This window comes from Heteronotia binoei, chromosome 8 (assembly GCF_032191835.1).
Source record: "Heteronotia binoei isolate CCM8104 ecotype False Entrance Well chromosome 8, APGP_CSIRO_Hbin_v1, whole genome shotgun sequence".
In the NCBI taxonomy this organism is placed as follows: domain Eukaryota; kingdom Metazoa; phylum Chordata; class Lepidosauria; order Squamata; family Gekkonidae; genus Heteronotia; species Heteronotia binoei.
In genome coordinates this window covers 71,141,495-71,166,257 of record NC_083230.1, presented here as the reverse complement: position 1 = coordinate 71,166,257, position 24,763 = coordinate 71,141,495, and the positions used below count along the sequence as shown (strand labels likewise).

Genomic DNA, 24,763 nt, shown 5'->3' with positions numbered 1-24,763 from the left:
CCTACTCTGCCCTCTCTGCAATGGAGCCATCCGCCCCCTACCCCTGCCGCCCCACTTAAAGGCCAGAATGGCCTCTTCTTGCAGTTGCCCTCTAGTCCAACGTCAGCCCAATGTGGAGCTTACCTTTCAGTCCTGGGCGCTGAAAGTGCCCAGTTGTTTCTGCTTGCTGAGGGGTCAGAGATTTCTTCCAACCTCTAAGCAAGCAGAAGCAACAGGGAACTTAAGTTTCAGACCTGGGCTCCAAAAGTGCCGCCTTGTTTCTGCTTGCTGAGGGGTCAGAGAATTCTTCCAGCCCCTAAGCAAGCAGAAGCAACTGTGTATGATCATGTCTCCTAAGCAAGCAGAAGCAATGGTGTATGACGACGGCAGAATGGAGAAGGATGCAGCCGAGGCACTGGAGGCTGGTTAGGGGCCCCAAGTCAGGGGGCCCTGCCTAGCAGTCAGGGGGCTGTGCCCCCATAGGCCCCCTCATAGCTACGGGCCCGGTACACAGTACAAAGCTGGCTGGCTGGCTTTTGGTGGTTGAGCGTAGGATTCCCTGCCCCCGTCTACCTTTGCTCTGGATTGGAGGCATGCTTTTATTTAGCGAAGAAGACTAATGAGGCTCAGAAAGATTATTTCCCATCTACCTAACTAGAGAATGGTCTTGGGGTTAGGTCCCGAACAGCTGAACCCTCCCCCCGCCTGGTTATTTAGACAGTCATGTATCTGTGCTTTCTTGAAGTGTTCTGAAATAGTGAGTAGATTTCATCCTATGCCTCAGTGACTGCTCCATCCATTGAAGTAGACTTCATGGTAGTTGCATGGTTGCTATGTCATGCCATTTTCTGTCTTCAAAGTATACCTTGCTTTCTTTTGTTCAGCCCCAGAAACTAGGACAGGTGTTTTGTATGTATATGCTTTTTATTATGCTTCAAAATTGATTATGTTTATCTGTTCTCTGGGCTTTAAATGCTGTGGGTCTCAATTAAATGCCATGAAAGTTAAAACATCAGAAGCTTGTATTTTTCAAAGAAGAATGTGCATTTCTTTAAGCAGTCTGTATGGTAACTCTTCTTTTCTTTCCTAACATGTTCCTGAATTTCCTGCTTGTGTGATGAATCGGCTTGTGCTGGCAAATCATAGAGCCCATTGTGAAGAATGGCAGACCTCCAACATCTCATAGCATGCACTCATTCCTTCATCAGTACACAGGTTCCTTCAAAAAACCGCCACTACGAAGACCACACAGCGTTATAGGTGGCAGCCTTGGCTCTTTCATGGCAATGCCAAGGAACGGGAGCAGATTAGGTAATACGCTATATTATTGATATCTTTGTATTATCAATTCACGAAGTCAATAAGCAATTTTTTTGTTCTTCTTATTCTTTAGTAACAAAGTATCAGTATTTTAACAGTGTTTCAAATACAGCCATAGAAACATAAGTTAAAAATAGGAAATATTTCTTAAATCTGTAATCCAAAATTGACTTGGAAGAAAACTGTCTATGAAAATAGTACACGTGTTTACTAAACGTCAAAGGGTTCTAGTGTAAACATTGAAGAATGCCAAAGAGTGTTCACATGCGAATGGCTGGCATCTAAGTATTTATTTCCAGTCTTGAACTGACCTTTTTTTAGGGTATAAAAACCTTTTGGGTGATATGAGCAGAATGGGACACCTCATCATGAGAGTCCTGCTAGTGAGTCAGTTAACTCTCAGCAGAATTGGTAGCTTGGCCTATTGGGCATGCACTGAATAGCATGGACTGGCAAGTATGTTAATTTCACAACTTATAATAGGATTGCAGTTACTTCAAACTATTAATAGAATCATATGTTTGAAACAGATTAAAAACAACATGCTACAAGGCAGAACCATCCCTCTACACAGGGTGAGGGTGAGGAGAACAATTCAATAAGCCACTTCAGGTCTTTTTTAGAGAGAAAAGTGAGATATAAATGAATAATAAGCAAAAAGCACATGCACAAGAAATAGAAATGAAGGCTTCTGTTTTATGCCAATAAAGGCTACTTGACTTGACTTGAAGTGCCCAAATATGTAACTTTTTTGTCCCATTATAAATGAAAATTGTATTTGTTGCATCTCCCAACTGGGATTGCTCATGATCTTAATTGTTGGAATAAGACATGAGTAAACTTAATGGTGACTGAATCGATCCAAAATAAAAGCAGAATATTGCTCTTGGTTCCCCATGCTGAAACATGTAGGATTCAATTTCCTAAATTAGAAAAGAATAATGTAGATCTCTAAACTAGTTTAGGCTAGAGATTATGATGTGAAAAGCTTTTGCACAGAATTCATAACAGATCTGTTCTTTTCATTCCCCTTCCTAGGTCCGTAGGTGATTTTTACAATTATTATGGGAGTTTTTTGCATCAATTGCATGCTTTTATGTCAGTGAAACCTTGGAATAGTTCTTAAATATTCATGAATGCAGATTTCCCCCTCACTTTAAAGAGAAATTACCTGGCAGGCTTACCTATTCTTTGTGGCTGCAGAAGAGAATTAGGTCTCCCAGAGGTGTAATTTTGTGTCAAGTAAGCTCATGGTATATAAATCTTCTCTATGAGCAGAACACTATTTTGTATTATAAGTAGAATATACTGGATGGTTCATTTCCTGCATCTGTTACTGTTCATTTGGTTGGCTGTATTAGATATGTTTGAGTAACAATTCGGGCATAATTTGATCAACATTTATTATGCAAGGCTTCATATTAATTAAAAAGTCAGTGTATTTTTGTTATGCTTTTCAAGTAAAACCAGAAAAATCATATTTAAAACTGTAAAAATTTCTGCAGACACAAGCAAATCCAGTTCAGCAAACAACAGTGGTCATTATACTTCTGCTGAACTGGAAACTTTAGAATGGTAATTGCCAAAATGGATGCCATTACTCACAGAGGAATCTGAGTGACTGGATAGTCTGTTGTCAACAAGTCTGAGATCAACAAGTTATACTGCAGTGATATGCTTACCACTTTCATGAATATTTTCTCATATAATTAATTAAAGAGTATGGCATTAGAAGTCTATTTGAACACTTCACACCTAGTTTAGAATTAAATAAGATACCAGAAAATTTCTTAGCTATAGTTGGAAGTAGTTAAGTATATCAACACAAATTGTGTAAACTTCTTAATTTGGAGGAACACTGAAAGAAAGCTCTACGTAATCATCTATATCTGGATTGAGATATTTTATCTAAGATTAATTCCTTTTATCTATCTTTGTTATGATTGAAATGCAGCTATTTCAAATCAAATGTATTTTAAATCAAATAGTAAATGTCAACAACCCCTAGTCCAAGGAACTGCTGGAATGGGCCTGCAGAACACAAAATTTAAAAACCCTGGGGGGAAGGGGTGTTCTCACACCCACCGGTTTTAGTAGCTGCCACAAGCCCCTTTGACTGTCCCAACAGCAAGAAGTCAAGGGGCAAGCTTCTTCTCTTTGTGGGACTAAACAAGAAAGCCCTCCAAGGCTGGCCACTTGCAGAATGAGTATCCACAAAATAATTAACCTAGGTACTGGAGTTAGGATTGAAGCCATCTGAAGAACAAAACACCATAAATGTGATTAAAAGGAACTTATTAAAAGTGTGCAATAATATTTCAGAAGAAACATTAGCAGTGAGGAATCAAAATAACAAAACTAAATTCAAAAGACTAGCTACACAATAAGACATTGGTTCAAAAGAACCAAAATAACAAAACTAAATTCCAAATATTAGATACACAATAAGACATTGGTTCAAAAGAACCAATCAGACGTCTCCATCCAGAGTAAGCATAGGGCAGGCAGAATGCCAGCCCACAGCAAGAAGCATTCAAGATGGTTTTGATTCTGCAACCAGGAACTAAGGCATGATAGCTTCCAGAAGAAGAGGCACACATAAGGTCTATCTAAGAGGCTACGCTCTAGGTTACAAAAGCTAGCTTTTTATGGCTAAAGACCCAACATGGTCTAAGGCTTTTGAACCAATCATATCCTTAGCTGGTGATGTCAGTTAATGAGGTGATTCTATTTCTAAGCACATGACTCAAAAGAGGGGGTCAGAATAGAGGGAAAGTTATCTGCAGTATAGTTCCATCATTCCCACAGATGTAGATAATGACTCTTAATTAGATGGAATGCAGTTCATTGGTTTCTAAGGCACCAGTGTGCCAGTCCTGGAACAAGGTGGCAAAGATAGGCACCTCCTTGAACCTGGACTGTTATATCATGAGGTCAGCTTCCTGAATCTTCCCAGCACAAGCACAGTTGTTTTTCAGAAATATTAGAAAATTGAAGTGGCTATGTTTTGGAATGTGCTGATCACATTATGAGGTATCTCAATGATAAAATAAGAAAATGAATACTACTTCAGTTTGTTCTAGAGTGCAGATGAGTAGTAAAGAGAGACAGCAAGTTGAATAATAATTTTTATTTAAATTTAGACATAGTACATGAAAATCTGAAAATGGGATCAGATGGAGAAAGTGATCAAGCTTCTGGAACATCATCTGATGAAGTTCAGTCTCCCACTGGTGTTTGCCTCAGAAATCGGATACACAGGCGGATTTCCATGGAGGTAATCTAGTTTCCTGTAAGAGGGCACTCTACTAACAAGAGCCTTGGAATCAGTGTTTCACTTTGAACTAACTAATTTCTGGTCTGCCTTTTTAAAAGTAAGTCTACTGTTCCGTAGTGTAATTGAGACAGCATTTATTGAAGTAGAAATAAATTTAATATGACAAAAATCCAGGCATTTCTATGTTGACAATTCTAACGAGTCACCTGATTTTTGCAGTTAGTTTGCAAACTCGTAAGCAAATTTCAGAGCTTTCAGGGAAGTGTTAACTTTTTATATTCCTTCTTAGAAGGCAAAGTATCCCTTTAAGATAAGAGTTCTTTTCCCTTGACTGAACTTTTTAAGCAGGAGAAGATGATGATATTGGATTTATATCCCGCCCTCCACTCTGAAGAATCTCAGAGCGGCTCACAGTCTCCTTTACCTTCCTCCCCCCACAACAGGCACCCTGTGAGGTGGGTGGGGCTGGAGAGGGCTCTCACAGCAGCTGCCCTTTCAAGGACAACCTCTGCCAGAGCTATGGCTGACCCAAGGCCATGCTAGCAGGTGCAAGTAGAAGAGTGGGGAATCAAACCCGGTTCTCCCAGATAAGAGTCCACACACTAAACCACTATACCAAACTGGCTCTCCAGCCAGAAGAATTGTTACATATCAGCATAAGTTTTGGAACCTCAGTCAACCTTCCTTGTTTGATTTAGTTTCACTTTTCTTCCATAGACAGTAATGGGCAAGACTACTGTATGGCCTTGAAATACTACCTATATTAGCTAGCCCATGTTCCATATGCAGCTCTAAATACCTTGGAATTAGCAGAGTGAACTGTAGATAACCCCAACCCTTAGAATTCAGCTGGGATTCAGACAAAAGGCTCATGAAGATCTTTTGAGGTGCTCTTATTAGGGCAACTGAAACTGGCAAGGAAAGAGGAATCCCAGAAATGAAATAGTCCAGTTCTGAATTGAAAAAGAGTGTTTTGTTAAGGGGGGTGGGTGGGAATCCCTGCTTCTCCCAATGTCTGATCCCCTCAGCTAGAAATTTCCCTTGTCATTGTCCAAAGCTTCTTGTGCTCTAAAATGATTGTGTTTTAACAATTTATTGATAACATATGGTTACAAAACTTAATTGTATCTTTTCTATGCTAACCCATATGATATTTCAAACCCCCCTCCCTCCAATATTTGACTTCCCCGAAGTTATAAATTTAAATTCAATACTACAGGTACCACTAATCAATCAAAGTTCAATATTTTTCTTTTCTCATTAATACTAAAAAATTGTCCAATGTCTTTTTACATTCCACTTTTTCTCCATATATCCTTTAAATTTCTTCCACTCCTTTTTGAATATATCTAAATCATAGTCTCTTAAAGTTCTAGTTAATTTGTCCATCTCACTCCACGATAAAACTTTCAAAATCCAATCCCATTTTTCTGGTATTTTTCCTTGTTTCCACAGCTGCACATACAATGTCCTAGCAGCTGAGAGCAAGTACCAAATTAAAGTCCTGTCTTCCTTTGGAAATTTTTCTAATTGTAATCCAAGCAAAAAAGTCTCTGCAGTTTTCTTAAAGTCATAACCCAAAATTTTGGAGATTTCTTGTTGTATCATCTTCCAGAATTCTTTCGCTTTTTCACAAGTCCACCACATGTGAAAGAAAGAACCTTCATGTTTTTTACATTTCCAACATCTATCCGACATTTTCTTACTCATGCTAGCCAGCTTTTTCGGAGTCATATGAAGGCCAACAAATCCTCATGAAAAGAGCCCAAGTTCTCAATTTTAGGGGATGTAGTAGGCCCTGTCACTTTTCCCTTGTACTCATGTACACCAAATAAAAGGTAAACAGCTGTAACTACTAAAAATAATAGCCATGGAACTTTGTCTTTGAGGCGGGAAATTGCTATAAGGGCTCAAGTGACTGGAAATTATGGCAGTTATGGCAAGGACAACTCTTTGGATTGCAATACCAATTTAACCATCCCACAAGTCTACTACATATTTGGTAGCCAAATCATTTCCTGTAATTTGATTCACAGTGCATCCAGATCAGACTAACTGATGCTTATCGTCATAAATAGGAGACATATCCATATCGATTAAAACAGATGCTAGATGCATGAAAAGTATGAACAAACAAATTAACAACAGAAACATGGATTGTTTGTGTTCTTATGTAAAGGTCAAGGTATACAGAATAAATCAACATTTGGGCATCATGTTGATGACATAACAGCTAGAGGTACATTTCAAATCTTCTTGTGTTGCATTTTGTTTTGTACCCAAATATCATCCATTCCAGATGGAATTGTTGTTCTTCCATTCAGAGGTTTGTTCAGGAGGAGCAGCATTTTATAAATATTTTATCTGCTTGAAGCAAGACCTTTGCCTGATTATTAGCATAATAAAGAGCATCCTTTATTTTCAGGTATTACCTGCAAATTGTTTTTGTCCTTGTTACATAGTTGTAACCTAGCATTATCAGTGGTTTTGCAATCTGGGGTGCCATACACATGGTAAACAAATCTGTAGGTACTAGTAAATCTAGGAAAGGAAAGGTCCCCTGTGCAAGCACCAGTCGTTTCCGACTCTGGGGTGACATTGCTTTCACATCGTTTTCACAGCAGACTTTTTATGAGGTGGTTTGCCATTGCCTTCCCCAGTCTTTTACACTTTCCCCCCAGCAAGCTGGGTACTCATTTTACTGACCTCGGAAGGATGGAAGGCTGAGTCAACCTTGGGCCGGCTACCTGAATCCAGCTTCCGCTGGAATCTAACTCAGGTCGTGAGCAGAGAGTTCAGACCACAGTACTGCATTCACAATATAAGGTTCCTTTAAAAATGTGTGTTCTGGTATGTTAATGAACAAAAGTGTAAAAAGTGCTTCTTAGGGGTTTCAGAAGCCCTGTAACAGTGGCATATAATGAGATAATATTTTGAGCTGTTTCGCAGATCATCCAGGTTTCAAATGCTTTTGTGATCAGGAACATAATATGTCTATCTAGGGCGATGGACTTGAGGATGCTCATAATCTCTTTCAACTGACTCATAGGCATAAAGGTTTATCAAGGTGACTAAACTCATGGGTGACTCTTCCATCAATGGAATTCCATATTCTGCCAGAATTCTCATTGTTTATGTAGTGTTTATTTATTCAGAACATTTGTGTATCACTTCAGACTTGCTGGAGGTCATTCATGCAATCAAACATTTAAAAAATAGTACCAGTTAAAGCATATCAATAAAACAATTCAAGGTGGTATCATAAAGAAATGAAACCAAGTCATTAAAAATGGCAGTAAAACCAATAGTGAAAGCAATCCAGGACATACAGCTGTCTAAAATGAGACTGATAAAAACAGTCCTCAGGCTAGGAGCAGACCATAAAACAGACAAACTGGATGGAGTCTGTGAGTTTAAATGTACTGGATAAAGAGGAAATAGCGTGTTCTGATACCAAAAGGAAAAAAAATGTGAGCTGGGTGGGGGTTGTCACAAAAAAAGCCTTGTCTTTCTTTGTCATACTCCTTACCTCTGTAGACAAGAACACAGAGAGCACTGGGCCTTTTCCAGCATGGTTCCTGCTCTGTGGAGTAGGCTCCCTGAACAGGTAAGGGGAGTTTCCTCTTTGGAGATCTTCAGGAGGCGCAAGTCCTCTTGTTTGCTAGGGCTGTTAAGGGGGTTAGAATCCGTAGACATCTTTTAAGGTGGGGGGAGAGCAAAAGGTCTGGGCTTTGCTATTTTATTTCGACTTCAACTAGAAATGTTCTTAACTATTACTCTAAGCTGCCTTGAATCATGAGGAAAGATGGGATGATATAAATGTTTTAATAAATAAAGTAAAAATAATCTAACTTGTTAGGCTAGGAACCTATGTCTGTCTCTTCTCTTTCCTACCAGGTATATTAATCTTATATATATAAAAGTCTAGCCGTATGGCGGGGGGGGGGGGGGTGAGTGAATGTCACAGGTGGGGGGAGTACTGGAGTCCCAAGGGTGCTGGGATAGTTGAGAGGAACAGGTTGTGGTGGGGTAGTTGGAGGGGAGGTAGGAAGTTGATGGGTGGGAAGATATCCAGGGGGAAGTGAATGCTTTCACATGAGTGCATTGGAACTGCAACAGTGGGGGGGGGGGTCACTTGCTCAGAGCCTCTCTCTAGAGCCTGATGTATTGTTCTTCACAATGGACCTTATTCCTACTCCCTAAATTAGATTTATCTAATCATTCATCAGGTTGTGCACCATTGCTACTCTGCCAACAGATAATACCATACAATGTTGTTAATTGTGCACATAATTCTTGACAGGCAGTTTAAAAGGTAAGGAGGTTGGCTGGGGTGGAGAGTGTGTATATGTGCAAAAGGGAATGACTTTTGAGTGATAAAAGAGAGAGTGAACCAGTAAGAGAGCCAAGAGTTAAGTGTTCGGATTGGATGAGAGAATGTGATTGAAGAGGCTATATAGGTAGAGTAGGGGGAAGGAAAGGAAAACATTAATAAGATTAGGCAAGGTTAGATTTATTGTTTATTTTGAATTCCTGCCCCCCCTTGATTTATGTACTTTTTTTTTTTACAGAATTGGGCTGGAGGTTGACAGAAGTAGATGTGTATTCTAAATTCTGTATGTTTCTTAGGATTTTTTTTTATTTTTTTAAACCTTGTGTCTTCTACACTTCTGAAACCTAACATAAATGGTTTCAAGGGTACTCCTCAAGCTATTACACCTTAGTTACAAAAAGCACAGGACAGCACAGGATAAATGCTCCTGCACCACAGATCTGGTCGCCCTGAAAACAGATGGCACAATGATCCTGCTAATGGTGGTTCTAGCAGGAACTTTGTACCAGAGTGCCAGGTACTCAAGCAACCCTAGCACCCCAGGATTCTTGATCACTGAAAATGGAAACCCATGGGTGACTGACCTGGCAAGGTTCCAGGCAATCACCCTCCTGCAATACCTGATTCCCCCTCTTGGCACACAGGTGCCACCCCTACCAAACACCTCAGGCAGAGATGGCTGGCGTCCCTGCCCTGTTACGGAACTCTCCTTGAGAGCTCTGGAGGTAGTCGCGATGGGACAGACCTCCTGGCAGGGTGGCGTTGGCCACTTGGGTACCCCAGCACTAGCCTGCTTCTTCCCCTTAAGAAGCACCGCCTGGTGGTGCTTCTGCAGGTGGTTCCGCATCCCCCCAGAGTCAGCTGAGCAGGGTCCCGCCCACGACTGATCCGGGCCCTGCACAGCTGGTACTAGGCATAGTGTGGATCCTCCATAAGTCTGAAATGCTTCCAGACTTCGGAGGTGTACGGATGCCCCAGCTGATCAGCAGCTTGGGTGTCCAGAGCCACCTCTTGGGAGGTGTTCGGGGCAGACACATCGTCTTGCAGGAGGTGCTGGCCGCCAGGGGGAAGTGGGCAGAGATGGAGGCACCTTGTGTGTGTCTCCATTTCTTCCCCCTCCACCCCTTGCGGCCTCCCCTCCTGGCCATCTCCTGAAGGACTGCTGGTGCCTGAAGCAACCAAAGAAGGGGGCTGGTCCGCCTCAACCAGCTTCTTTTCCAGCTCCTGCACGACACTCTGCACCCTCCTAGGGGTGATCGTTTTGGACAGAAAACTGTTCCCAAAGCTCATCTCCAAGGAGGGCTGCTCTTGCTGCCCCTCCTCCGGCTGCTGAGGCCGAGCGACATCTGCTGGAGGAGAGACTGCCCGAGCAGTAGACCCCTGCCATTGCCAGCACCTAACGGCACCTCTGCTGGGGCGACCCAGCAGCAGCCTCGATGAAGGACCACACTCCGGCCAGAGATCGTAGTGCTGGAAGGCGGCTGTGGAGTGGCCCTACGCACAGGTGTGGGGGGGGGGTGGAACTGGTTCCTTCCCTTCACCCCTCTAGTCTTCTCCTTGGCCTTGCCCCCAGGGTCCCTCTTCTGTTGCCTGTCACTCATGTCACTCTTTGCCAGTCTCACACAACCTGAAATGAGAGTGGGTTTTTTTACATACCTAACTCACTACACTGTACCCTGAACCAACAGGTGCCCTGACTTCTTTTTAAAAACCCTTCCACCAAAACTTGTTTGTTTTTTTGGTCCCTAACCTGTTCTTCTTTGGGTTGGGGTAGTAGTAGTCTGGTAAAGTGTAGGAGACTAGGTGATCCTGCCTCTGCCTGGCTACAGTTTTTAAAAGGGCTACCTTGAGATGAAGACAATCCTTGTTATATCCTCCTAGTTAAACTTCTCCTAACTAGATCCTAATTTTAATTGTTAAATCTAATGTTTTATCATTTATGTTAATGTATGAATTGTTGTGAGCCGCCCTGAGCCGCCTAGGCGGGGAGGGCGGGGTAGAAATAAAATCTATTATTATTATTATTAGATCCTGGGACAAACCAGATTTCCTTGCAAACTAGAAATCAGGTGTTCCCTATAACTATTGAAAAGCTGTGGTCTACCCTATGGAAATCTTAAGGATGCACCAGCTTTCAGTGACTGAAAGCAAGATGCACTGCAACCCTAGTCTCTTTAAAAGGGAGCCTGATGTGGCGTAGTAAGAGCATAAGAGAAGCCATGTTGGATCAGGCCAATGGCCCATCCAATCCAACACTCGGTGTCACACAGTGGCCAAAAATTTATATATATACACACACACACACACACTGTGGCTAATAGCCACTGATGGACCTCTGCTCCATATTTTTATCTAACCCCTCTTGAAGCTGGCTATGCTTGTAGCCGCCACCACCTCCTGTGGCAGTGAATTCCACGTGTGAGGGAAGTGCCACAGTCCTGATTGAAACTAAGAGGGAAAACCCCTCTATGCATCAATCCTAAAGCAGAGTAATAGAAGCTTTGTGGTAGTGTGCATCATTCTTTTTATCTCTCAGACATTTCCTTCCACAAACAGAATTTAGAGATTATGGATCTACCCAGAGCAAACCATGCGCTTCCATAAGAAAGTGCCCCTGCTTACATGCCTAGTTAGAGGACTGGAAGTAGACAGGATGGAACACAGGCTGGAACATGTTGCCTGGCCATCATTGCTGGAAAGCAGGAAATAGTTTCAACTATTTCATCAGAACTGGGAAGGCACTGTTACTGACTGGAGCAGCGGGGGGGTGGGGGGGCTCAATCCAGAGTGGTTGTGCTCCAAAACCGAAAATTGTTTCAAAGGTGGATTTATTTTAGCTTTCATTTAGATTTCCAGAAAAACATGACAGTATCCTTGGCGTTGGCAGCAACTTGCTAGAAAAACACCCAGTTGAAGAAATACCACCTTTGCAGAGATTATCTTGTATTTTCCCCCATCAGAAGAATGTAGTATCGCTGTATCATTGAAGCAAAACTAATACCCTTCAAATTAGCTCAAAATGTTTCTTTTTTCCTTTTTTTTAAAGAAACATGCTTTTTGGTGCATGAAGAGCATAGTTTTAAAGCTGTTTCTTTTCTGTTTCCTCTGGGCGTCCTTTTCCTGGGATTTCTGAATTTCAGGATCTTTAATGTATATACATATGAGACTGTAAATAAAACAAATAGAAAGTATTCATGGTCTACCAGGAAAAAACAGAACCCCCAAAAAGCACCAACGTTCCTGAGACTATTCTATACGAAGAACAACCTGGGAGGGAATGATCTAAATTTGATTGAGTTCTGCCCTAAGAACATTTTGCAGTCGTCTCTAATGGAAAGATTGAAAAGTTTCAATACACTGATAGTTGCTTTATTATTTATTTATTAAGTTTGACTTTTAGGCTGTCTTTCCTGGAAAACAGGGCTCAGGGCAGCATACAACAGTGATAATTTTTTTTTTTTTTACAAAAATTGAAATTAAAATAATACATGAAATACATTTCACAGTAGCCTAAGCTAGTCTGATGGTGATAATTCCTGGAAGTGTTATTACCTTGTAAAGGAGGGAGGCAGTAAAAAGGAAGAGGAATGCCAGACTAGATGGGAGGACCATTTCTATCCTCAACCAAACACCTGGTGGAACATCTCTGCCTTACATGCAGGCCCATAGCTATGGGGGGGCCTGGGGGGCCAGGCTGCTCCATATAACCCCCCCTTCCCACTGTAGGGCCCCTCCATTCCCAGACTATTTCTCTTCCCCCCACCTGGTGTGCGAGAGAGAGCGGGAGAGTGAGGCGGGCTGAAGAGCTGTGGGTAGCACTGAGTGCTGAGGAGGAGGGAGATGGCGAGCAGTGGGTTTTTGTGGTGGCTGAAGCAGAGGCGGCAGCAAGACTGCATTCTGAGCGGAGGCAGAGCAGTTGCTGAGCCGGCAGGACGTGGTATTCATAGACATGGGCATTGAGCTGAAAAATTTCCACTATGAGCTTTACTGCCTCAGCAAGCATGCGGGGACCCTGCACTGCCTAGTGTTGTGCCCCCAAGGCACTCTGTGCTCCGACCAGCCTCCCTTGGAGTCATCAGACTCACACAGCTGCTGGGACTGGCCTCCCTTTGCGGCACCTGAGGACCTCTCTGAGCCGCTTCCCTTGTCTGAGATTCACATTGCCCTCTTTGTGCATTGACCACCTCCCCCCAAAAAGTCTACATGCTCCCGACCCCTCCAAGCTGCCAGTTTCCTCCACCATCTCGAGAGGGCAGCAAAAATGACAGCAAGAGAGCAGGGGAGAGAGAGCAACAGAGAGAGAGGAGGCAGCAACAGTGAAAGCAACAGAAAGAGAGAACGGAGAGAGAGAGAAATTGGAGAGCGAGAGGAGGCAGCGACAGCGAAAGCAACAGAGAAAGCGAGCAGAGGAGAGAGAGCAACAGAGAGAGAGAGAAAGCAGTAGAGTGCGAGAGAGAGCTGGGGCCCAGCAGCTGGAAGAAGCAGCCAAGCCCCATGACTTCCCCACTCCAAAATTTTATCCCCTGAACCCCCCCACCCCAAAATTTCTTTAATTATCAGATACACATACTTATAAAAAAAAATTGTGCTCTTCTACTGTAAAGTGTTTGCTTCCTGTGCCTGCAGTTATAATCAGGGCTTTTTTTTGTAGCAGGAACTCCTTTACATGTTAGGCCACACACCCCTGATAGAGCCAATCCTCCTGGAGCTTACAGTAGGCCCTGTACTAAGAGCCTTGTAAGTTCTTGAAGGAATGGCTACATCGGGTGTGTGGCCTAATATGCAAAGGTTCCTGCTGTAAAAAAAGCCCTGGTTGTAATTATGTAAGTGGAAATGGCAAGATAAACATGGAGTTATATGGTCTTTATCTTTCACTTTGGATTGTCCAGAGGCATTATTTGCTGATATATCTGGGATGCCCAGGCAAAACATAATACATCAGTACACATTTAGCACATGATCTCAGTCCAGATGTTCAAAATTATGATTTAACAATTTTTTGAAATCTTACACCATGAGGTTCTGTGGTATCACACCATTTTAAATATCCTTGATTAGTGCAATGTAAGTCCAGTCATAAAGTTCCTAGCGCAGTCTGTCAGTGTGTGGAAAGTAGCATTCCTAGGAGGCATTTCCTGTTAATGGGTAAACATTAACTCCCTCCTCTCACACTTTCATCCATTTTCTCTCTATATTCAGACTGCAGAACTGCTAACTCAGTTCTTCAGTCTCCAAGCTGGTAGCGTAGTATTACAATATCGCACTTCAAAAGTTGCATTTGCCCTTTTTTGTTCCTCTACAGCTGCCATTTCTTCCTGCACATCACAGGGTGACCACTTTTAAAATCAGCAATCACTAGATAGGTATAGCATTATAATGATATTAAGTATTATGTTCTCTGAATCACCAGCTTTCATTTTGAAAAAGTAACCCTCAAACTGTTTCTGTTTCAGAGATACTTTCTTTCCCTTCTGCAGTGAAAGAAGACCGCAGTTTTATACCCCACCCTTCTCTCTGAATCAGCGTCTCAGAGCGGTTTACAATCTCCTTTATCTCCTTCCCCCACAACAGACACCCTGTGAGGTGGATGTGGCTGAGAGAGCTCTCACAGTAGCTTCCCTTTCAAGGACAGCCTCTGCCAGAGCTATGGTTAACCCAAGGCAATTCCAGCAGCTGCAAGTGGAGGAGTGGGGAATCAAATTCAGTGCTCCCAAATAAGAGTCTACACACTTTGCCACTACACCAAACTGACTCTCAAAGGGGCTAGAAACTTATTTAAAATGAAAACTGGGAATTCAGAGACCCTAATAGCAATCTAGCAACTGCCAGTATTTTTAAAAAATAAAAAAGGTCTCCTATGGCTCAAGGGGCGGGATGGCATCTGTGAAGGAGTGGGCAGGGAAAACTACTATCTGGCTGTTGTGCTGAATTGGCAGCCCAAGAAAAGTATGGGGAGTTGTTGCCGTATGGGCAAACTATTTTTTGAAATGGCATTCAAAAACAGGTTGCAATATGACATGGGGATAAGCTAACAGTCAAAAATCCCACTGAGCTTGCCCAGGCTCTTAGGAGTGCTTGAAGTAGCTCTTCAGTTCCTTTAGATCATGCCTTTCCCTTTGAATGTTCAATATGACTTTCATCTGTACACTTGAGCTAAATACCAGGTTTTCACTGGAAGCTAAAATGTTCAGGAGCCTGGCCAAGTTTTAAAGAGTAGCATGTTTCCTGTCTATGGGCTTTAGGTGCTGGAAAATGAAATTTCAAAGATTTGTCAGTTGCGATTGTGCTTGGAAAAAGGTGAGTGTGGCATTCAGTGTGGTATGTAAAAGCCCAGAGCCATTCCATCTATTGCTCTGGAGGCTTTTATTTAATACTGCTGACTAATCCACCTAATACTTAAGAAACTACATACAGTAGAAAGCTCAATTTCAGCTTTTTTCTCTTCCTGTTGTAACAAACAGAATCTTTCATAACAATGAAGAAAGGGAGGAAAGATGACTTGATTTCCTTCATTTATAGGACTCAGCATGAGTATACCTGGGGAAAATTGTAACAGAACTAGGGACGATATCGTCAGTTGATTTTATTTGTATTTACAGTCTGTGTCATTGTAAACCCTCAAAAGGTATTTGCTCAAAGAACATTCATTTGGTTGGATCAGACTAAGCAGTTATGGAAGATGTTGGTGGGTCAGGCCTTTCCCTGATCTTTTTCTTCCCTAAGCAGTCTGTGTTAGAGTATTTTGCACGCAGCAGAAGAGCTGAAGGAGAGGGACAGGCAAAACACAGGAATTAATAGACAAGAGAAACAGCTGTATTCAATGGTAGATATATTTACCAGGAATAGTATCCAATATTCAGAGTCGTTGCCAGGCCAAGGTCATACACAGTAATCAGTACACACTTCAGTAGATAACAGTATACAGCAGTAAGTATACACAGCACGATCCAAGCACAGTAGCATAGGATCCAACACCAGCAGTGATCGCTGCCACCCAGATAGCGGGCCTCACAGAACCCACAATCCTTACAGGCAGACTGAGCAAGCTCACTGAGCTTCCCTAAGTACACATACCAATCATCAGGGTTGCATCAGCTCTGTGAGTCAGCACAAAGCCTAATTACAGGTGAGGTCATCCCACCTTACCTCAGTAACAGGTAACAGCTGGATCATGATGCAGCATGACTCAGCATGACATTGCAGAAACAACATTACTATTACTAAGATGGAGCCAGTCAGCCATTTTAGGACTGAGTTCCAACATTCTCCTCTTAATAGTTCTGTTCGTTTCTCAATCCGAGCCTTTTACAGTGCTCATTATGTTTTTCCATAGTCTGGGGTTTGGTAAACATATCTGCTGTATTGTGGTCAGTATCACAATACCTTATGTTTATCAACCCTTCCATGATACATGATCTGACATTTTGGTACCGTATGTCAGTGTACCTATTCCTTGTCTTTACTCCTTCCGCTTTTGCAATCTCAATCACAGCTTGATTGTCTTCCAGAACTTCAACAGGCTTCTCTGCCTCTATATGCAGGTCCTTTAGTAGCTGTCTAAACCATTCTACCTCAGTACAAGCGGTAGAAAGGGCGCAGAACTCTGCTTCTGTGGTGGACAAGGCAACCACACGCTGCTTTTGTGTCTTCCAGCATACTAACACCTCTCCCAAATATATGGAAAGACCTGTTGTTGACTTTCTGGTTTCACAGTCACTTGCAAAACTTGCATCTGTATAGACTTTCAGTGCTAGCTCCCCCCTAGGTTCGATATAAAGACACCAGTCAGCAGTGTTCTTTAAATATCTCAACACTCGCTTAGCAGCAATCCAGTGATTCTGCTTAGGGTTCTGGGTAGCTCTTGCCAACAGATTACAGGCTACTGATATGTCTGGCCGTGTCCAATTACTGATATAGCTCAGACTACCAATTAACGACCTGTACATTTCAACATTACATGGTGGGCTATCTGTAACATCATTTACAAAGCCAGTCACCATAGGGGTTGAAACAGTTTTGCAATCAGTCATCTTGTACTTGTCCAACAAATCTATGATTTTAGGTTTTTGTGACAGTTTAAAACCTTGTGTAGTTTTTGCAATATCTACACCCACATAGGTCTGTACAGTACCAAGATTTCTCAGTTTAAACTTCTTACTTAAGGCTGAAACAATATCATCTGTTTGTTTCTTTGTCTTGGTCAGAATCCCCAAGTCATCCACAAAAGTAAGAACAATACATCGTGTTTCACCACTTCCCTTGGTAAACACACATGGATCAGCAATGCTCTGGGTAAACCCTAGCTGTTTAAGTGTACCCACTAGGCATTTTGACCATTGATGACCACTTTGCTTTAGACCATACAAGCTCTTATTTAGTAACCAGTATCCCTTTCCAGTACCAGGAATACCTTCTGGTCTCTTTAAATAAATTTGGTGCTCCAAATTAGCATTTAGGTATGCCACACAGACATCCAAATGGGTAAAATGGAGTTTTTCTCTGGCTGCCACAGTTAACGCAGTCAGAAGTGAACTGCTCTTTAACGTTGGAGCAAACACTTCGTCATAAGTCTCATTAGTCTGTCTGCAACCTTGTGCTACAAGCCTTGCCTTATACTTTTTTCCCCCAGACTGGTCTGTTTTCACCTTGTATACCCATCTACTGCCTATGGGTTTTACACCAGCAGGTACAGTATCAGTCTCAACATAAACATTTAAACGTTTCAGGGAAGAAAGTTCATCGTCCATAGCAGCCTTCCAGTTACACTGCTCTTCCTTGGACAAAGAGAAAATGTCAGTATATTTCTCAGGCTCATGTATAGCAGACATTACAGGACTAAATCTCTCAGGAGCTCTTCTTTCACGTGTAGATCTCCTCAATGCAGGCTCATCAGTTGGCACATTCCTCCCGGATGATTCCTCATGAGTAGGCTTCTCCTCCATCTCCTCCTCGTCAGGCATCTCTTCTTTTGGGGTTAACTCAGCCGCCTCTCCCTCCTCTGGGTTGCTAGGCATCGAGCTGACTTGTAACCGGATTCCTTGGTCATCCTCAGGACAGAACGCTGGCGATTGGGTGCAACGATCCCAGCCCTCTGATCTCTCCAGAAACGTGGCTGAAGCACTAATCACCACCTCACGACTGTCGAGCGTGCCAAAACGATAACAGCTCCCGTTCCTCTCATACCCGAGAAACCTCATACGTCTAGCCTTCAGTTGGCCTTTACGTCTGAGCTGTTGAGGAATATGAACAAAAGCTGTAACTCCAAATACATGCAAATTTGCCAAGTTAGTTACCTTGTCATGCCATAGGCTTGCTGGTATTTTGCCAGTAGATGAACACCAAACTCTGTTCAGGTTGTAGTTGGCACAGCACATAGCCTCTGCCCAAAATCTCCAGGGCATATCTGCATCACGTAACATACACTGGCACATGTCTTGCAATGTACGGCCTCTTCTCTCACAAAAAGCATTATGGGTAGGTCTGTACGGAGCAGTCAATCTGTGCTCAATCCCAAGCTCTGCAAATAAACTTTGAAAACGTTTATTAACAAATTCCGAGCCTCTATCAGAAATAATGCATGCAGGCACATTTCCAGTTTTTCTCTTAACAAACCTTAGCCAATTCTGCATATTTTGAAAGGTTTCAGTTTTAGCTTTCAACAGGTAAACAAAACCATACCTTGAATAGTGATCTTCTATACTTAAGACATATTTGGCCCCGCCCACTGACTCCTTAAAGGGCCCTATCAGGTCTAAGAACACTAGGTCAAGAGGTTTCTTACTAGTAAATTTACTTGGAGTACGCACAGGAGCTTTTGTAGACTTTACCAGCTTGCAGATTTCACAGTCAAGAAATTCCTTGCAAGGTTTAAGACTAAGGCCTTCTGCCTGTTCCACAGTCTTCTTTAGAGCAGGAAAACCAGCATGGCCTAATTTCCTGTGTAAAAGATGACAGCAATTATCATGCACTGGTTTATTTACACAGACGTTATTACACGTTTGTACCTTGGTATGCAAGAAGTATAAATCTTCCTTCAGCATTGCCTTTACACACAAACCGTCCTTGGTCCTCAGCTCACAGCACGAGGTGTCAAATTGCAGTTTGAAACCTTCCCTGCACAGAGCAGACGCAGACAGCAGATTCATCTTAAGTGAAGGAACAAAACCCATATGCAGCTCCTTCCTTAGGCTTGGCAGGAACACTTTCCCTCTGCCAAAAACAGTTGCCTTAACTCCATCTGCCAAAACAACAGACTGGTTATCAACAGGTGTGTAAGTAGTAAACAAACTCCTCTCTCTACAGAGGTTCTCCGACGCTCCGCTGTCAATTAGGAAAGATTGAGTGTGGTTAGTTGACTTACCAGTAGTAACGAGATGCACATTACCACTCTTATCAGCAGACCTCACTTCAGACCGTCTCTCTTTCCCTTTCTGGCCTTGACAATGCCTAAACAAATGTCTGGATGAGCCACACCGGAAACATTTCTTCCTTACAGCCATTACATTACCTGTTTGACAGTCAGGATCCTCCTTAACAGTAAATCCACTGCCCCTCTCTGGCTTACAGACAGGCTTTCTCTCCGCACGTAGAGAGGAATTGGACTGTCTCTTGCCATATTCATCAAGAAGCCGTCCAGTTACGACGTTCATGGTCAACCCTGTCTCAGGCAAACCCTCCAGGCTCGTTATGACAGCGTCATATGATGCATCTAAAGAACTTAAAAGTATGCACACCTCCTGTGATTCAGAAAACATTTGGTTATGCTCTCTTAGCTCTAGAAACATCCTACGCATAGACTCTATATGAGATAACATATCAGCATTAGCTGCCAGCCTGGTATGCAGAAGCTTCCTCACCAAACGAATCTGAGAACCGACAGTTCCTCGGACGTAAATTTCCTTCAAAGCATTCCAACAGTCATGGGCCTTCTCCAGTCCTGCTATATGCACCAGCTGGGAGTCGTCTAGAGAAAGACCTATTAAAGACAAAGCCTTAACATCCTTTTTACGCAAAAGGTCTGCAGCTTTTCTGTCTTCAGCAGCTGCCAACAACCCCCGTAAAGGAGCAGCCACCACCTCCCACAGCTCTTGGTGCTTTAATAACAGACTGACCTTCTGGGACCACGTAGCATAGTTAGTCCCATTCAGCTTAGTAATGCTGAGCCCAGAGAAGGAAACAACATTTGCAGCTTCCATCTCTGCTACTTATCACTGGACACCTGGGCAACTTGGCAGTCTGCCTCCGTCTCTTCCAAAACACTGTGTTGCCTCCTCTGTCTTCAGAACAGCAGCACCTCTGGAAACACTGGGAGCACTGGGAGCTCTGGGCCCATAACCAATGTTAGAGTATTTTGCACGCAGCAGAAGAGCTGAAGGAGAGGGACAGGCAAAACACAGGAATTAATAGACAAGAGAAACAGCTGTATTCAATGGTAGATATATTTACCAGGAATAGTATCCAATATTCAGAGTCGTTGCCAGGCCAAGGTCATACACAGTAATCAGTACACACTTCAGTAGATAACAGTATACAGCAGTAAGTATACACAGCACGATCCAAGCACAGTAGCATAGGATCCAACACCAGCAGTGATCGCTGCCACCCAGATAGCGGGCCTCACAGAACCCACAATCCTTACAGGCAGACTGAGCAAGCTCACTGAGCTTCCCTAAGTACACATACCAATCATCAGGGTTGCATCAGCTCTGTGAGTCAGCACAAAGCCTAATTACAGGTGAGGTCATCCCACCTTACCTCAGTAACAGGTAACAGCTGGATCATGATGCAGCATGACTCAGCATGACATTGCAGAAACAACATTACTATTACTAAGATGGAGCCAGTCAGCCATTTTAGGACTGAGTTCCAACAGTCTGTCTGTTCTGAAAATTCTTGCTGAGGGCCAGAAGCAAGCTGCGCCATAGTTACAGGGGGTAGCAGCAATTGGGGGAACTCAGGTAAATCACAACTATCTATGTCCTCCACTGACATAAGCTGCCCAAGGCACTAAGCATTCTGTTATGTGTCATCTTTCTAATTGATTTTAAAAATGAACTTCCTACATGAGGAAAGCATTTCTCATTCCATTAACTAAGTGTGTCCCTGACACAGCATGATAATGCAGTAAGCCAACAAGTAGTGTAGTGTGATTCATGTGTGAAAATTGTCTGGCTCTCACACTTGGATAAGTAGTTTTAGTGCTTAAATGTTTTTATTTGGGCATCTTGGTCTTCTGTTTTTTACAGTACATACTAGGGGTCTGCACACAGAAACCCCCAGTATTTTCCAGGTTCCAGTACACTGAACTTGAAAACTATCAGTATTTCCTTATATTCCCAAATCCCAATATCAGTATGGTATTGGGATTCAGAAGATATTTGGGATTGCTGAATTTTTCAGCTCAAAGAACAGCTGCCCCAGATACCCCTGGCTCAGTTCTCCATTATGGTTTATGACTATAATGATTCCCGTATAGGGTATAATGAGTTCACTCATGGCACAGTTTACAAAAAAAAACAAGTGAACTCCGAAGTGGCAGGAAGGTGTTTAAGGGGAAGGCAATCCATTTAAACACCAGCTATCCAGTGGCCCCTAAAAATCCCAAATATTTTTGGGAGTTTTTGGGGTGGTCATTTTTGGATAGATGAATTAGCAACCCACTTGGTTACTGGCTGAGAAAATATCCAATAAATACTGATAAGGTAAGCACACCATCCCCTTCCCTCGCTGTTGGCAGCAAGCCCAGTGGAGCCCCAACGCAGCAACGAGGAGCAGCAGTGGGAGCGGTCCAGCCCAACATGTCCTCCTGTTAATGGGTGAACATTAACTCCCTCCTCTCACACTTTCATCCATTTTCTCTGTAAATTCAGACTGCAGAACTGCTAACTCAGTTCTTCAGTCTCCAAGCTAGTAGCGTAGTATTACAATATCGGACTTCAAAAGTTGCCACCCACTTTGGTGCCATTTGTCCTTTTTTGTTCCTCTACAGCTGCCATTTCTTCTGGCTGAGCTCGGCAGCGCCCAATGATGGTGCTGCTGGGAGAATTGTGGCCAGCCCCGATGGTCTCCGCAATGGCGGGGGGGGGGAGACCAGGCCTCATCCAGGCCTGAGCAGCTGAAGCAGCAGCAGCCCCGATGTCCCCAGCAGCCTGTGCCCAACCAGAGCGAAGCGGAAGGATAGCAGGAGGAGGGCTGGCCCGGGGGTGGGGCAAAGGCCAAGGGGGAGAGGGATGCAGCAACGGGATGGATGGAGGGTGTGGGCAGCGCAGCTTTCTCTATGGGAGGTATCCATGACCCGGTATAGAGGAGTCCATGATCCAGTACTGGGTCGGGACCCAGTAAATGGGAAACACCGCTCTACAGCATTATTTGGGCTCTCCAGAAGCTGAGTCAAATTCTTTGATCTGATTTGGCTTCCAAGAATATATTGCTATATAGAAGTTGAATCTCTTCTGTTTCTGTATAGCAATCCTTTCCCCAGCCTGCCTGCAGCAGCAGGTCTGAAGTAGAAGAGCAAGATCAGAATCTAGTAGCACCTTGGAGAACAAGATTTCCAGAGTCTAAGCTTTCAAGAGTCAAAACTGCTTTTGTTAGATACTATTGACCTTGAGATATAAGTCTTACTCACTATAAAGTGCCTTTTTTGTGTTCAATGTTATGTTCATGCTTGTTTGTCCTTAGTTTGTCTGAATGTAGACTTATGTGTATACAAAAGAGTGAAGTGCTTACATTAAGATGGGCTGAAGGAAAAAGGCCATCACGCTGTACAAACACTTAGGCAAAACAGTTGGTTAAAATGCCCAACAAGGGTACAAATAAATTTATAATGATTTGCTTGACAGAAATTGAAATTATAAACATAATTGTTTCTGTAAGATTGTTAAAGTGTCTGTATTTCAGAATGGTTTTCAAACTGCTTATCCTGTCAGTTTCAAGTGTTCCAACTTTTTCATATTATAAAAAAAGTATCTCAATTTGATCTGACAGCCATCAAGGAGGAAGGAAAAGGGGAGGACAGGCTGAGAGAACAAGCTCATGTAACCCAGCATCAAATAACTTTTAAAAAAATGGTAGTGATTTCTAACTGTGACATGAGTTCATACAGTGGTTTCTTTGCCAATTCAGTAGTTGCATATGATGATCTTTTTTTTTTTGTTAGGCTATAGGGTGTTACAATGACCTGGATGGCCCAGGCTAGCCTGATCTCAGAAGCTAAGTAGAGTCAGCTCTGGTTAGTATTTGGATGGGAGACCTCCAAGGAAATCTGGGGTCACTAAGAAGAAATAGGCACTGGCAAACCATCTCTGAATGTCTACAGGATCGACATCAGTAGGCTGTGAGTTGACAGTACTTTCCACCCCACCCCAAGATCTTCTGGGATCAAGGGAGTGTGGCTTCCATTCAATAGGGCATTTAGGGTCGGCTAATCAGGAAATTAAGAGAGAGAGAGCAGACAGCATCATGAGCAAACACACCACATTAAATAATTTAATCTTCATTGAGCATCAGGCTGAAATTTATTAGCATGCAGCTTGTGGCTGTTGCTGACATGATGTCTTCCTGATGCTGCTTAAAGGAGGCGATATGTTGATTCAGGTTGATACTTAGAGAAAAGCACAAATCAGTTTCATTTTGACATTTATTGGTAATTCCACTAGTATTCACCAGGCTTCTGGATTTCTGCTTTGTCTTTTATCCCCCTCCATGTCCCCTTCCTACGTACTCTTTTTATACCTTTTTCTTCCACATTGCTTGCTTTGGTGCTTCTTTCCAAATATGAACTATTTTTGCAGCCATGGGCTAGGAAGTATATTACACGTACTACTGTGGCACTCAGAAATGAGTGTTTGCTTTTTCCCCTCTGTTATTCTATAGAACTTGGAACACAGTATATTGGATCCCCAGGTGATTGTTCATTCAGATACTAACCAAGCTTTAGTGGCATGTTTCACAAGAGATCCATAATCACATCTCCTGATACTTCTCTGTGAATTACTTGTGTGTGAGTGAGAGAGATGCCTGAAAAACACTGCATTAGGGTGACTGGCACTGCCTTCACTCCACCCCAGTCCCACTCTTGACCACAGATAATAGCAGAAAGGAATTATTTTGATTGAGAACTGGTATGAGGGAAAAGGTTTAAATCCCCTCACCCCTCCTCAGAACCACAATCCCAATTCAGTTTGCCTTCTCTCTTACAACTGCATAGAAAATCTTGGGGACAAAGTTGGAAAATCTGATCATGAATCTCCCAGGTAAACTGAAGTTTGTTTTTCAATGTTAGAAAAAGAGGGGAGGAAGCTTTCTTCCTCATTCCTTGAGTCTCTTCTGTTCTGCTATACCTAAACATATTTGGCTGCTTTTTTAAAAAAGGTGAAGTTAATAGAAATCTTGTTTGAAAATAGGATTCAAAATATATAAATTCAGCTGTTGTTCATCAGTTAACTGGCATTGGGTCATACAGGTAAGCCTTTTATTGGTAGCCCCTGGTATTTAAAGGCCCTGTTCACACAGCGTGTTGAGTCCATGTTAAACTGACCCGGTTCTGTTCCGAATATCTTTGTTCCGGATATTATCGATCAGACTGTCATACTGCATCGAATCACTCCGTGGTGAAACTGTCTTCTGCCATCCACACGACAGCACCATGCAGTTCTTTTTTCCCCACTATTATGCACATGCGCATAGGTTAAAACATGTGTTGGAAAAAAATGGTGACCGTAAAAAGGATGTCTGAGGCTCCTTTTGGTCTGGGACAGCCTTCAAACATCTGAAAGTTGGTTAATATCGCAGCAGAACTATCCAGACAAAGAAAACTACGAGGTGAAACCAGAGAACTCAAAAAACACCGCAAA

The 24,763-nt window shown here is 42.7% G+C and overlaps 1 protein-coding gene and 1 pseudogene across 3 annotated transcripts in view; both read left to right on the top strand.

Annotated features, from left to right (window-relative positions):
- CDK17 (cyclin dependent kinase 17) overlaps nt 1–24,763 on the top strand; it is a 145,619-nt gene that overhangs the window by 73,125 nt on the left and 47,731 nt on the right. For all 3 annotated transcript variants that reach the window (XM_060245208.1, XM_060245209.1, XM_060245211.1), the window contains exons 3-4: nt 1,126–1,290; nt 4,443–4,576. In XM_060245208.1, coding sequence (XP_060101191.1) covers nt 1,126–1,290; nt 4,443–4,576 — 299 coding nt within the window. The remainder of the gene's footprint in view (nt 1–1,125; nt 1,291–4,442; nt 4,577–24,763) is intronic.
- LOC132576619 (protein KTI12 homolog) lies at nt 7,866–23,873 on the top strand (annotated as a pseudogene).